The sequence below is a fragment of the Zingiber officinale genome, chromosome 9A (genome assembly GCF_018446385.1).
Source record: "Zingiber officinale cultivar Zhangliang chromosome 9A, Zo_v1.1, whole genome shotgun sequence".
Classification (NCBI taxonomy): Eukaryota; Viridiplantae; Streptophyta; class Magnoliopsida; order Zingiberales; family Zingiberaceae; genus Zingiber; species Zingiber officinale.
The window spans coordinates 117,298,974-117,314,582 of NC_056002.1; the positions used below are offsets into that span (position 1 = coordinate 117,298,974).

Consider the following 15,609-nt stretch of genomic DNA (forward strand, 5'->3'; position numbering starts at 1 on the left):
TTAAAACTTTCAAACTGTTCTAATAAATTTTTGACCACTTTGAGAATCGCAACACCACTAGAAAACATATTTAATTATTTTTCTATAATCTAAAAAGCTTTTATAATAAAAAGAAAATTAGTTTAAATGAACAGGACTTAGGATAAACATATCATGTGCATCAGACTCCCCCCACAAACAACTTTCTTCCCAGCAATTTATCTCCCCGCAAATTCAACATTCCCACCAACGAAACAATAACAGAGCTAGAGCTGTGCTGGAATAATCTTGATTGTTGATCTCTGAAAAACGAAATGAGCATAGAGGTCAACGTCAGTGGAACAGAGGAGCTTTGAAGAACATAATGTTCCTGCCAGCAGGAGACATTCTGTCAACTCTCTCTAGCCAATAGCCTGGAGCTTCCCATCTCAAAAGCTTTCTTTCCATGACAATATACTGCTAAAAAAATAGTCAATTTAATATTTGCACCATCATATTACATATAATGAATAAGATATGGATAAGTGACGTACTAAGTAGATTGACAATTATAAGGTTTGGCAAGAGTATTAAGTTTCTCTAAATTATGATTAAAAAAAGAGACATGATAGAAACATGGCCATTGTTCAAGGTTGCTGTATTTTACCAATTAATACTAGCAGTATCAAATGAATGAGAAAGCAGCACTAGTTAAAACTCCAGAAAAGCCAACAACAAGGCTTGAAGCAGTGTTTATAATTATTTAAATTCTAGATTTTTTTTTTCGATTTATTTGTAAACTGATGTCAATCCATTTACACTTGATTTTAAGTGAGTTGTATGGGATTGTTGCTTTTCCTACAAGTATTGGGTGGAGTGATGTGTTCAATTTATCAGCAAATATCATATCGAACACAGACGATGCAATCCACCATGGCCGATCAAGATGGTTATCAGCAATTTTTCAGAACTATGAATTTACTTGCATAGTAAAACTTGTATTCTGCCATGACTTCATAGCAAATAATGTAATGTGTAAACATTATAAGTGCTCGAATAGTGACATCCAAAATAAATTGTTAGCAAATTTATGTCCAAGGAATTTGTACCTTAGCTTAGGTATGACTATACTCTGAGATTTGATCTCTGAAATTTGTACCTTAGCTTAGGTAAACAGAGCTGGAGCTGTGCTGGAATTTGATCTCTGAAAAACGAAGCGAGCACAGAGGTCAGCATCAGTGGAACAGAGAAGAGGAGCTTTGAAGAACTATAAAGTACATACCTTTTTTGAATCGGAGGAAAATGCAATGCTGAGTAAGGACATACTATCATCAAAACATAAATATAACAACAAAACTTAATAATATCTCTGGCTAAGATCTTGAATCAAGCATCTCTCTGGCTATCTCGGTAGGAATAGCTTAAATCTTGTTTATCTTGTTAGCAAAAAAAACCCTTAGCTTCTATCATGTCTTAAGAAAATGAACATTTATATAATGCTTTCATATGTATATACAATGTTTTCATCTTGATTCTTGATGGAGAAGAAAATTATCAACGAGGCATAGAAGTAATGAATAATAAGTTAATAACCACAGTTGAAGATACTAGTGATGATCAATAAAGTATATCCATTTCAAGCCTTCAAAGGTATCTATGGCTATATTGAAGAACAATTTCAATTTTAACAACAGAGGTTGATAGGCATCACGACAATTATGGAATTTGAATAGAACTTCAACAAACTTCCAGTGGAAATACTTAGTCTGGACAAAGAAACAAAAATGTGCTAAAATATAGAATAAACCATAAAATCACATATGCAAAATATTTTCTCACAGAACTTACTTGATAGAAGTGCCAGAAAAAGCCATATTCATAGTTAGCAACAGTACATATGAAAGAAATAGTTAACCTCCTTGATCGCCTAACTTCCGCTAAACCTGTTCGCCAATCTTGATGTTTCCATAAAATTCCATGGTCCTCATGCAGACACAGTTTTCGATGGTCTCCACACCTCCAGTATAGTTAGTAAATGAGCATCAAAATACAAACAGCAATACAAACAGATAATGACATACTATCATCAAAACCTAATAAAAATCCCATTTTTGAACCAAAACTTTCAGCAATTTTGATAAACATAAAATAAAATATCATCCAAGTTCTCTAAAATGGCATTCATCCAATAATTTTTGTTCAAAATAGTATCATGATTGTCCAAAAGTATATCAAAATATAAGTACCAACAACCTAATTCAACTATCTAATTCATTTTAGATGGATTTCATTGAGCTGCTTCACCACATAATTTCTCCTAAATGTCTTTGGCAATGCGAAGAAGTTGCCAACCTTGTGTTCATCCTTGAGAATATACTCCCCAACATCCATAATTTCTTGCTCAGAGAATTCAGAAAGTTCTATTAACTCATCATATATCTTCATTTTTCTATCACTACTCTCAGTTTGTTTCTTGAAGTAGGTGGAAATTCCCTTCATCTCCTCATTAGCCTCATTAACAACAATAACATATTTATGAATCTCTCCCACCAAGTCACCTAGAACATCATCAACCTTCCCTTTTCTCGTTCTAGTTGTTAACTTCTTATTTGACGGACAAATTGATGAATCTAGAGTCTTAGATTTTCTTATTGCTTGGTTGGCATCATTAGATTCTTCACCTTTGTAGCATTCAGCATGAGTTTCTGCATTAAACGTGTCAACCTCTTCATCGCATAAATTTATCTCTTCTACTGCATCAGCAGGAGTTTCTGCATTAGCTCCTGTGGCATGATCTTTACCCCACACAAACATCAAGTCATCAAGGTGGGGGAACTTTTTGTTCCTTAAATCAATAGCAGTCGGATGATTCTAAATTAAAAACATATCATTAGCAAAAAAACCCACAATTATCAAAGAAATGAAAATACACAAAATAGAAAAAGTTACCTTAACCCAATCATCAAAGACATCTTTTGTTGTAATGATACACTTCTCAACATCGTTCCATCCAAATCCACTGCTATGATTCAACATCTCCGTGATAGCATGGAACTGTCTCTTCAGTAGCTTGTACCTTGACTCAATATGAGGAGTAGCATTCAAACTGCTTGATGGCAATTTAGCAGCCATGAGTTTCTCCAAATGCACCAAGTACCCAGTTCGAAAACCATTCTCGCTCTTCCAAGCTGAATCTTTGCTCAACTCAACAAGGCAATCAACTAATGCAACATCCTCTTGTTTTGTCCATAAGTGTTTGGTACTTTGAATTTTTCTTTTGAACTTCGGTGGTATTGAACTTTCTACTTCTTCGACTATGTTTGGCATCTTTTGGCTCTTTCCTTCCATTGAAAACTGAAATTAAACCATCCAAATAACACATTGTTCTTGCACAAATCATAATCAAATTGTTCAAATGAATAATATACAAAATGCAGAAACAATCAAATTGTTCAAATGGATAATAAATCCAAATACAACATAATTAAAAAGTTCAGTACATGGAAATGAAACCCAAATTTCAAGAAAGAACATTAAATTTAATTAACTGATGACTGCCAGCTCATGAACATATCATCTGCAAGCTTGTCTCTCCATTCAGTCCAAGCAGAACTGGTCTCACAATGCCTCATCATCATCATCATCTGACTCAAGGACATCAAGCTCCGTCTCTATCGGATCAATTGTCATTTCACACCTTATAAAATTATGGAGAATACAACAAGCAGAAATAATCCTACAGTCTTTACAGGATAAAATGACTTATCTCTCAATATAGCCCATCTAACTTTTAAAATGCCAAAACACCTCTCAATGCAATTTCTTGCTTGAGAGTGTTTCATATTAAAGTATTCTTTGGTTGTCGCTAGTTGGTAACCTTGCCTCCATTCAGTCAAGTGGTACCTTTGACCTCTATATGGTGCCAAAAAACCTATTACCTTGAGGAATCTTCAAGCCATTCCTCTTACTAATAGCATCCCTTGAGACTCTACCATCTGCCGCAGATCCTTCCCAACTCGGTAGGATAGCTAAATTGCATGTTTGGTGTGCATACACCCAAGACATTAGTTGCAATTTCACCTTTTCTAGTTCGATACCTAGGTTTATCATTTGCTGGGACGTTGACATTAATATGAGTCCCATCTAATGCTCCTAAACAACCCTACACTCAAAGAAGTACTATAAAATCAATTTATTTTATTATGTACATTAAATTGATTTATAAAAATAAATTTATAGAAATTATATACTTGTACCTTGAACCATTTCCACCTATCATCCGTGCAATTTTCTTGGATTGGTTCTAACTTCTTAAGCAAAATGTTGTGTAATCACATAATAGAGTTCAAAACTAAATGAAATTGCCTACTAATTGTCTTGCCGGATCTAGCTGTTTGACGTTTTAGGACCCTATTCTTCACATTATGTGCAATAATGTGAAGAAAAGATATTACAAGTTCATTAATTGATATATTTCTGTTTCCTTTCAATTTTCCATGTGTCGTTAACAAACAACAAAGTTTGCTTAAAGACCTTCTATCCATCCTACAGTTATCAATACATTGCTGGTCACTATGAAAAGTCATCTCATTTATGCTTATAGACCTAATATTATATCTAGACAATGCATAATAAGCATATAATATGCTCCTCCTCAATCTAGCACTCCTCCTCTTAATAGCTAAGACAATTGCCAACGATAAAAGCATAAATAACTTACTTTCCATCATCTTCATGCGCATAATGAGAACAGAAATCATTTTCATCTCCTGTCTTACTGCTAACCGAGCCATATCAACCTATCATGTAAATAGGGCAATGAACCAAATAATAAATTAGCAAGGTAGAAAATTTCAAATTCTAAACAGCAAGTTACAACAAGAACTAAACAGTTGAAAGAGAATTTGTAGGTTCAATTTACAAGTTGCAAGACCTAAACAAAAACTAAACAACACAAAAACAAGTACTAAACATCAACTAAACAACAACAACTAAACAGCAAGACCTAAACAAGAAGATCTAAACAAGAACTAAATAAAAACTAAACACCAAGATCTAAACAAGAACTAAATAAAAACTAAACAACAACTAAACATCAAGAACAAAACAAGAACTAAACAGAACCTAAAACAAAAGGGCAACAAGACAATGCTAAAACAAACATGAAGAATGGCGATAGGGTTCTTTCATGGGGAAAAATAGGCCTTTCATGATGCAACAATCGTTAACAAGCTCACCACCCTCTGCCAATATTCGTTTATGGTAAAAAATGATCAAAAGTCTAAGGTACGTATTAACAGCGTATAAGATCATACCTTTTCCAAGAAGGCGAGTGGGGATGTTCGCGAATGGGATGTCTTTCAAGGGGGGAAACCGCTAGGGTTCTTCGCGAGGGGGAAGCCGCTAGATCGCCGCGAGAGGGAGGAACACTGTGTGTGCACGAGAGGGAGGATCGTCGCAGAAAAACACCGCTAGATCTTCGCGAGAGGGAGGATCGTCGTGGAGGGAGGATCGTCGCGGAGAAACACCGCTAGATCGCTGAGAGAAGGAGGATCGCCGCGAGAGGGAAAAGCTGCGTGCGTGTGCGCTAGAGGAGGAGCGGCGAACACTGGCTAGGGTTTTTTGTGAATCGGAAGTTTGATTATATCCGAGGGGCAGATTGAAATTTTATAAATTTGAAGGGTTATTTTATCTCAAAGGGTAAATAATGAAGGGTAATTTTGTCTTAAAATTTTTGTTAACCCCGGAATCAAGGAAAACCCCACTTTGCTGAGGTTTTCTGATTCCGGGTTATATGCCCAAATTGTTGATGTGTCAGGCATGCATCATAACTTAGGAATCGTCAATTACTTAAACCAAACAAGGTTTTGGTTGATAACCCTTGATGGATAATCAAGGTTATCCAGGATAACCCCGAACCAAACGCACCCTTAGAGTATTTGTTGTGTAAATCCAAGCATGGTTTGAAATCATGTACCATATGTGGCTACATGGTTGAAATGTATCGTTTTGCTAAATTATTGAAACCCGATATTAATTGGTATGGATCATATCTCGTGTTGCTTGTCCTGTTTTTGGTTATGAGTATTTTGCCGTGCGGACAATCGGCATGCTTACACTATGACGCTTACACTATGACATATGTTGAAATGAATTCAAACAATATTAGCTATTTTCTAATATTTTTGTTCTTTAAAATTTTAATTCAATTAACTTGTATTCTTCGACTTCGCACTTTCATAAGAGGTTGAAGACTGCCTAGGCCTTCAGTGCCATTACTTAATCCTCTCCCTCTTCTATGTTAGAGCTCCATGTCATTCTCTCCGTGGCAAGGCTAAAGGCTCTTCTGTAGCTCGTCATTGGCATATTTTCATTTCTCTTACTTTCTCTATAGATCCTCATCTCTTTGTGATTGATGCTGAACACAGTACCACAGAATCAGTTGAGACAGAGAATCTCATTGTTTGTATAATTTCAGCGGTCACATGCAATAGCTCTAACTTTTGGCCATGCTAACATAGTTCTGAACTTTGACTTTGGTCAGCAAATAGGTTTCAACCATGCCGATCAAAATAGTATAGAAGTTAAGACCTTGATGATGGATTATCTATGTGGAACATCGCCAACTAAAAATTTGAAGATACCTGCCAGAAAGAAAATAGTTTTGCAAATTAGGAATCTGGTAACGATGTAAATTATCAACATAAGCAATGAAGGAAAAGGGAGGCCACTATTGCATATAGTAACAGATATTTGTACTTCACATGATTATGGTTAATTAAATGGGCCAAAAACTAATTGATATCCTTTTAGGAAGCCGTAACTATATAGCTTGTTCAATAACTGTAGACCAATGTTGCTGAACTCCGAGTAGTTGGGACTTCGGCTTGTTTTTATATTGCAGCATATACCTTTGCTACATGATGGTTATGAAATATCAACAAATATTGAAGTCAAAATGAAAGAGAAAATGGTAGAATTGCTACTTTTTGCATGCATATCCAATAAAGAAACAAACACATATATGCACACATGATGATTGACCAATGTAGATCAGTACTAGAATAGTATTTGTAGCCCCCACGAGCTGGCGCAGATGGTTTATGTGGTGGTGTTGCTATAGATAAGCCTGGGGTTGATTTCCAGTGGGTGTGGAAGCCCCGCAGGTTACCTCACCCCCTACATGCACTACTGTTGATGAGCGAAGTCTCTCATTATTTATCTGCCATCTTGCTGGGTCAGCGAGAATGTGCCACCTGGGTGAGCGTTATCACCTTTTGCCACGGATAGAATAGTAGTTGTAAAGGGATTTTGTATGTGTGTGCTTATATTTGTTTGGTTGGTGTTGAACTCAATTATTTAATTTGGCAGGATATGATGAGGATAGAGGAGAGTCACAATATACTTTCAAGTGAACCACCAAATGTGCATCATATTAGTGATTCAAACATGGTAAGAATTTTTCTGTTCACTTACATGTTTGCCACAACATTGCAGCAATATTCTTTTTCATATGACCCTTTTGGCATAGACATCCAGTAAGACAATTACATCTCGATTGGATTTCTGTATTAAGGAACATTTTTATATGAAACTATTCCAAAGGGAATAAAATTTTTTGAAACCCATAAAGTTATTAAAGCACCTTAATGTAGAAAAAAATTAAAGTTGTTTCTAATTGGATCCTATTTTTTTTAATCCATTTCTATAAAGAAGGCAAAAAAAAACCTTTATGAGACAAGGTAAAAGATAGATAAGTATGCACAAAAACCTATGTAGAACAATTAAACAAGGGAAATAAATGGAGAGACAAGATTTGAGATCTTGATTCATGCTCTCATACAATGATTAGAATTGCTTGGTTGCAAAGGCATAAGTTACTATAATGACTCTTCTTATCACTTATTTTCAAGCTGCTTCATTGTATAGCCTTATATCTTTCATCCTGAAGGATTGTATATCTATTTTCTATGCAGATTATTTCTTATAAGAGAGGACAACTTCTCTTTGTGTTCAACTTCCATCCTACAACTTGTTACAAAACATACACAATTGGTGTAGAAGAAGCAGGCGAATATCAGGTATGTTATGTACTTCACTGTTTCTTAGAGTATGATCAACAGCACAAGAAAAATAAATAAGCAAAAAAATGTGTGTATATGTCTGTGCAAACTCGCATGCATACAAGGATGGTGTCTCACTATTTGATAGTTGGATTCTTATTTTGCTTCTAACTTCTCACATTGATGCTGAGTACCTTTCAATGGAAACTATATCACTACAGCTTGATCTATTTCTGGTGCAAATTCCTATAGGTATCTATGGGTTCATTTTATTTATGCTTTCCTAGATGTAGCATATTGACCTAATGATATTCATGTACTAAATGTGACATGATATGGATCATTGGAGAAATATCAAACAAGGTTATGGGTTCAGTTTCTTTCAATTAAAATTAATTGCTAAAGGAGCTTTCAGTATATTTAGATTTCAATTATTTGCCCTTTGGTAGTTTTTTTTTTCTAATGGGATTTCAGTTTATTCTTGATCTACATCTCTTGTTTTGATCCTGTTTAATGCAAAGGAAATGGAAAAACTTGATAGGTGTTGTGTTTAATTGTTTAGGATTTTTTTTTCCTTCTATTTTTGTAGAATCAATTAAGTAAACAAGACTGATTTTTACTACTTTTCATATGTTCTCTTATATTTGTACATTTTCTGAAAATGTACAAGGTGCACATAAACACTGCAAGTCTCTCTTTACATCTTATCACTAATGTATTTTCTGATAGAACAATTATTTTTTTCAAGCTCGCAACAGCTTTGTGTGAAATATTCTGTCCTTTTAGAACCTTTTACTAAAAACTATAAAAACCTTTTACTGATATAACAAATTTCCTCTTGCAGTTGATACTTGATACCGATGAGGCAAGCTATGGCGGTCATGGTTTACTTAGGGAAGACCAGTATCTTCAAAGGACTAATACAAAAAGGTGTTCACCTAGGTCTTTCTATGTATATAGCTACCTTTTGTGTTTAGTTATCTGTCATATTAATTTTGTATTAGGTTATGTTTTTGGAGCTTCAATAAGTCCCCTTTTCATAAAGAGCATATGAAACTAAGATAATAAAGAAGTATTTCAGTTCAATAAGAGCACTACCTAGGGCCAAGATGCCTAGAGCAATGGCCTAGCGAGCCCAATGACTTTCCAATTTGACTTTAAGTCCTATATAAAAATTGTTAATACCAAGTTTTGTGGTTTTGACTAGTACAGCAAGTGATTTTGATTGCTTCTGTGGTTCTTATTGTGGTAGCATTCTAGAACCTGATGTCGTAGGTGCATTTGCAGAATCTGAGAGATCAAGTTTTTCTTTTTGTAGAGAACTTTTAGTGTCTATAGAGCACTTAAGATGAGGTTTTTCTCCAACAATATTGATAGAAGTGTCTAAGGTGGATTGGAAGTGCTCTTATACAAGGTGTAGATAGCGTCTTTTTCTATTTTACAGGTGTTGTTTTACTTTAACTTGCATATATTGCATATATACTTGGTTTCTCCATGGAGTTGTCTTAGACCAAACCACATTATACTGCCCAATTTTCAGTGTTATGTGTGTCTACCACGGGAGAAGAAGATTTGACCATGTGGGATCAAGGGAGTTGATTTTGCATCCTGAGGATTGGATTTTTGATCTATAAAAAGGTGGTTTTAGGTGGCTGGTTCTAACATCTGTCTTGTTGGGATTGATCTGGCTTGTCTTTTTTTTTATTGAATCAATGCGAATGAGTAGAAATAGAGTATCCTTCAACTCCAATGAGTACTATCAAAGCACTTATGATCCTTATAAGTGATTGCATAGTGTAGCTTATAAAATCCTAGAAGCATGCATTTAAGGTTTCATTGTGTAGCTTGTCAACGCAAGAGACAGATTGTTCAAGGATATAGGAAAGTTGCTTCCTTGAAACGGTTCAATAGGTCTAGTTTTTCTATGAAAGAATACTAGATTTGTTAACACAGTAGGATCTACTATAATTTTCTATGGGTTGAATTTTCGTATTGTGCCCGAGGCACGATCAAAATGTATTGTTCCAATAAATTACCAAAATATAACAATATTTTGGCACAGACACACGTGTCATTGAGTATCATTCAACACCCCTTGGTGTGTTATAACATAGGTCAATATAAATTAAGATTAAATTGTTATTTTTTTTAGATTGTGTCTATATAAGATAATGAACTATATCATTCAAGATGGAACATTAAGTTGAACTGAGTGTATATTTTTCTTTTTTTTTTCTTCATCTCTTTCCCTCTTGCACCTCCAATTCATCATCGACATTGTTCCTGTCTGAAAGCTAGGAGATGGTACGCTAGCGTTGGCAGGTAGCACACGGGAGGATGATGCGCCAATCTAGATCTCCAAGAACACCTCGACGATCGCCGATGTCAATAGATAATGAATTGAAGGATGTCTCCTCGAAGATCTGGAAAAACTCCTGGATAATCTTGCGCCCACTCAAACCAACTAACGAAGAGTTAGTGACCTAAGACCGGGTAGGAGTCCCTGGCTAGGCCTTCCGATGCTTAAGTTAGTTTTCTCTCTCGCTGATGGAAGAAGAACAGTAATGGAAGTAGGATTTCTATGTAACAAATGATGCTTGCGTACCTTGCCAACGGAGAGGATTCCCCTTTTTATACCACCTCACTTAACCTCCATAGTCCTGAGGTCGTCCCCGGTTTGTTAGAGTTTGTTAGGAGATGAGAAATGTACAGCCTGGGCTTCGTGCAATAATTCTGGGCTAAGTGCAATAATTCTTCGAGGAATCTTTTTTCTATCCCAGATGTACCTCTTTTGTCTTTTATGAGTTTAGTTTCTCATGAAGCACTCTTCAGAATATGTTTCTAACTTCTTAATGAAGAGACTTTAAAGGAATATCTTCCAACAAACTTGCCAAGTTGGCTTAATAATGTCGGTTGTTGGTCTGCTACATATATTGAGGATAGTTTCTCTACAGTGTATCATGGCTGGTAATATACTGAGAATATCTTTCTTGATGTATCCCGGCCGGTCATATATTAAGAACATCTTTTATGAAGAATCTCGGCCAGCCATGTACTGAGAATTCCCATTAGAGCATATCCCAACTGGTCATGTATTGAGAACACCCTTTATGAAGTTTTTCGGCCAGCCATGCACAGAGAACACCTCTTAAGAGGTATCTTGGCCGACCATGTATAGAGAATACCTTTCAAGAGACACCCCGGCCGATCATATATAGAGAATACTCCTTATGGAACATCCCGACCGATAGTGTCTACAAAATACCTTTCTTAAAGTATCTCAGCCAATCTTCGCTTACCTGAGCATATATATAAAGAATAATAATATTCAATTACCTTGCCAATGATATTTTAGATTCCTGACCAGGTTAATTTTCTTCTGATCCGGTCAACCTTTGTTAGCCGAGTTTATATATTAGGCCTAATATCCTGTATCCTGTCGATCCTCGTCTATCCTGCCGTGTAATACTGAATTAGACTGGATGCCCTTTAAGCCCTGCCAGACTCATATTCATTTGGGCATACACATGAAACCTCTCGTTTGATCAGTCTTCGCTCGGCCGGTCACATACTACTAACCAATTAGAACTAAATGCCCTGAAATCCGGCCGGACTCATATTCGTCCGGGCATACGCATGGCTCATATTTCTTTATATCACCCCAGCTGTCCTTCTACTTAACTCTAACCACCCCATCATTCTTCCTACCTACTCACTACAACCCGTATCTGGCACTATAAATCAAAACATATTGTTCCATTCAAAAGCTAAAACTCCAACGTGGTTTGAGGTATTAAACCTTGATTAGATTATAACTCATGGATGACATTATTAATATGGTATCTAATCAGAGCACACAGTGTTATACAACTATATGAGTATTCATCATCAGGGTCATCTTAGTAGAAGGTTTTACAGGCTACTTATAGTGGATGGCAAAAACATAATTGAGCATATAAGCACATTCCAGAGCATAGTGAGAAGATTTTATATGGCATTATTTCGTTTAAAGTTTCCTTGTTAACAAGAGAAACAAGTTGGCAAAAGGCGACTGCACTCGCCCTCATTGCCCTTGCCAATACGAAGGAAGTAAATCACGGGTGACTACTAGCCCTTGGAATAGTGACTGGTACATGAGGGAGGCATTTACCTCGGCTATGTCGAGATTCGAACCCTAAACCTCAAGTTGGCAGTACCTCATGCGCTAACCACTAGACCATCCCAAGGGGTGTTAACAAGAGAAACATTCTTTTTTGTTGTTGTTGTTGTTGTTGTTAACATCCCATCGGGATGGTCTAGCGGTTATGAAAGAAGTTATTGCATTCTTCCTAAATGAACAATATCCTCATTATTTCCTAAATGAAAATTATCTCCTGTTTGAGTGAGTGCATTGTTGAATAAAGCAAAAAGGGGACTACTAGGGGGAGGGGGGAGCTCAACAACACATAGATACAGACCTAGACTTTAGGATTATTGAGTGTCTCTAGCACAAGACATATGGTAACTATAGAAGCAACTATTCTAGAAAAGGTCAACAACTCATAGCAATGTGCATATCGCAACAGTTGTAGACATTGCTGTCATCTCAAATGAAAAGAATACACCTCTAATAAATCTGTATGTGGATTCAACTTGACAATGCATCTATGCACCGAGCGAGTTGTTTTAGACATTTACCGCATGTATGGCTAGGATCAAAAGGATGGCATGGAGGTGGAGGATCAAGGTGTCAACATAGCACTGAGAGGATAATAGATTCTTGGAAAATGGTCTTTGTCTCAAAGTTAATAAAGAATTTGATTTCATTGAGTCACTCAGATTACAAAAAAAGTACCAATATACTATAACTCTAGGGTGGCTCATAGGATGCAGATTCACATGATAGAAAAGTTGCAGAAAACTCTAATTTGCAGAGATTGAAGGCATGTGAGGTGGTTAGCACATGAAAAGTGCTTGAGGAACCTAGTTCACCCCATGACACTAAACAAGTAAAAGAGCTTATTTCCGTGGTTGAGTAGCCCATTGAACAAATTGGTTGTGCATAGGCTCGGTCAAGGTGGAGCCAGATATGTATATCAAATGATTGGTATGGGAAATGGTGGAGTATGCTGAGATTTGTAGGACCGCTCTTGAGGATCACTTATTGAGTGTTTAGTGGAGTGGTGGAGCTCATCTTGTCAAGGTGGATTATTTTTCCTAGTTCCACACGAAATGGACCCCAGTTTGTGGCCCAGTGCTATTTAGTGCAAGGGTTCTAGAGTATCAACAATCAAATATGACTTTTAAGCTTATCTAGGTTTGTTTGTAGTAGTTGTTACTGGTGTTTTTGGCAAGGAGATATAGTTGTCATGGTTTTTCTCACCTGGTGAGTTTTTTGGAGTCTAGAGGATATCTTAAAATGTGTTTGGAGATTGTGAGAAAACTAAGTGCTTATAGAAAGGAGGGGTGTTTTTCTCAAGACTGGGTGAGCATTCGGCTAATTCGGTTAATTTGATATTAATTTTGTATAAATTTTGTTATTGTTATTTTAAACAAATTTAGTTAATTAGGTGTCAACTGAAATAACTAATTCGGTTAATTCAATTTTAGTAAAACTTTGATTTGATTCGGTTAGCCAATACTAAATCGGTTTTCTGTTAATTCGGTTAATTTATGCACCGAATTAACCGAATGCTCACCCCTTCTCAAGAGTAGTTGGTGCCCAAGGAGGACAATAAATTTTTCTTTGTTTCCTCCATCTATCTTAAGAGAGGATTCCAGGGTGGATTGAGAAGGCTCTTGCATGGTACGGGCAGTTTTGGATTTCATTATACTTCTATATATTATATAGATTTGATTTCTCTTCATGGAGTAGACCTAGGTCTAACTATCTTATATCACTGTTTTTTGTTTGTGCTTTTTAATTACTTCTCCATGAAGATATCACCATGTGAGTTAAAAGTGGAGGTGATTTTACATTCTGTAAGCGCTGGATTTTAATCTATAATGGTTGGTCTAAGGTCGCAGATTTGAGCAGCTACCTCGCAGTGAATTTTTTTGATTTCATCAATACCTTTATATATTATATAGATTGGTTTCTCTTCAAGGAGTCAGCTTAGGTCGAACTATGTTATATTGCTCTTATTTGTTTGTACTTTTTTAATTACTGGAGACAAAGGGATTTTGATCTACAATGGTTGGTCTAAGGTTGCAGATTCGAGCAGCTACCTTGCTAGTATTGAACCTTGTGGTACTCTAGTAGTGCTGCTACCAACAAACTGTAATAGAGTAGGTTTCAACACCAAGTGGTATCAATAGCATATAAGTGAACCAAAGTGTTCAAGCATCCCTAGCTTTCTGATCCTGGGTGTAAGACGCATTAGATTTTTTCTCTATCAAAAAATTTATTTTTTTTGCTGTGCAGGGCTGATGGCTTCCGAAATTCCTTGGAAGTGGTATTGCCTCGAAGAAGCGCTCAGGTTTGTAATAAAAAGAGGATAGAATAATCACTTTTTCTTACTAAAAATTCTGGCTGAATACTGAATACTTGCAGGTTTACAAATTGACAAGAATCTTGACAACATGAATCAGACTTGTCATTGTGTTTGATGACATCTCAAGATGCTATAACATAAAGCTTCTATGACATTAAATTGAGATTTGGAAAAAATGTGCTTTGGTCACATCCTCGTGCGGCAAAACAACCCAAGTGATTTCAGAAGATGTGCATACCAGTTCGAAAGCCATGTGTTCCAAGTTTTGAATTCAGATCTCTCACCACCCCACTCACCCGATACCAATGAAGTGCAACGTACTCTCATTAAAGGAGTACTATTCATCTATTTGGCTTCTTTTGTTTGATTCCCACTTCTTGTCTGGATGTCTGCATAGGCTACATTCAAATTTTCCTGTATTTTGTGCGATCATACTAATCGCTTCTTTATTAGACTTGGAATGAATGAACGAGAGGAATCCAGAAAGGTTGGTTGTATGTACAGCTATGACATATATTCCTGATCCTTGCATTTTGCTGACAATTTGAAGATTAGAAAGAGTATTGATTGCTTGTGTTGTACATCTTCCGAACAATATGATTGTTCACTGATTAGATTCCGCTATCCATGCTTATTCAACTAGTGAGGATGCAATTAAAGGCCTATAAAGTATTTGTGATGATTAAATGGAAGACGACTAACCTGTTTTAGCGTGTTTCACTGCATATTAAATTCCTGATGAATAAATAAATATGTTAGTCAAATTTAAATGCCATAAATACTATACTAAGTGCAACTATAGTTGTACTCCCAATCATGCTATATAAGATTTGTAAGAAAATGAAACGCTAATTTTTAATGTGACTATGAATCTTGATCTCATCGTGAAACTTGCAGGTGGGAACTTGTAGTGTCACAACAGAGAGGGATCTTCTAGACCGCGTTTTCTTGGTCCGCCCTTGGACCACACTGGTGATATAAAATCTCCCTCACGTGTAAAACACGTGCACGCACCAACTCGGAAAAATTCTAACCTCTCTCTCGCCCTCCAGTGTCGCTCAACGCGAAAAGCGCCGCTCTCGACCTCCAGCGCCGAAGCCCTAGTCCTGTCACCT

At 36.3% G+C, this 15,609-nt stretch overlaps 1 protein-coding gene across 2 annotated transcripts in view; it reads left to right on the top strand.

Annotated features, from left to right (window-relative positions):
• LOC122019773 (1,4-alpha-glucan-branching enzyme 3, chloroplastic/amyloplastic-like) overlaps nucleotides 1–15,066 on the top strand; it is a 53,965-nt gene extending 38,899 nt beyond the window's left edge. The window contains exons 17-21 of one of the 2 annotated variants that reach the window (XM_042577286.1): nucleotides 7,330–7,410; nucleotides 7,935–8,039; nucleotides 8,866–8,951; nucleotides 14,425–14,479; nucleotides 14,554–15,066. In XM_042577286.1, coding sequence (XP_042433220.1) covers nucleotides 7,330–7,410; nucleotides 7,935–8,039; nucleotides 8,866–8,951; nucleotides 14,425–14,479; nucleotides 14,554–14,586 — 360 coding nt within the window. In that variant the 3' untranslated portion in view covers nucleotides 14,587–15,066. Of the gene's footprint in view, nucleotides 1–1,122; nucleotides 1,273–7,329; nucleotides 7,411–7,934; nucleotides 8,040–8,865; nucleotides 8,952–14,424; nucleotides 14,480–14,553 lie in introns of those variants that run through there. The other variant, XR_006122026.1, reaches the window with a different exon arrangement.
• Nucleotides 15,067–15,609: the final 543 nt, after the last annotated feature.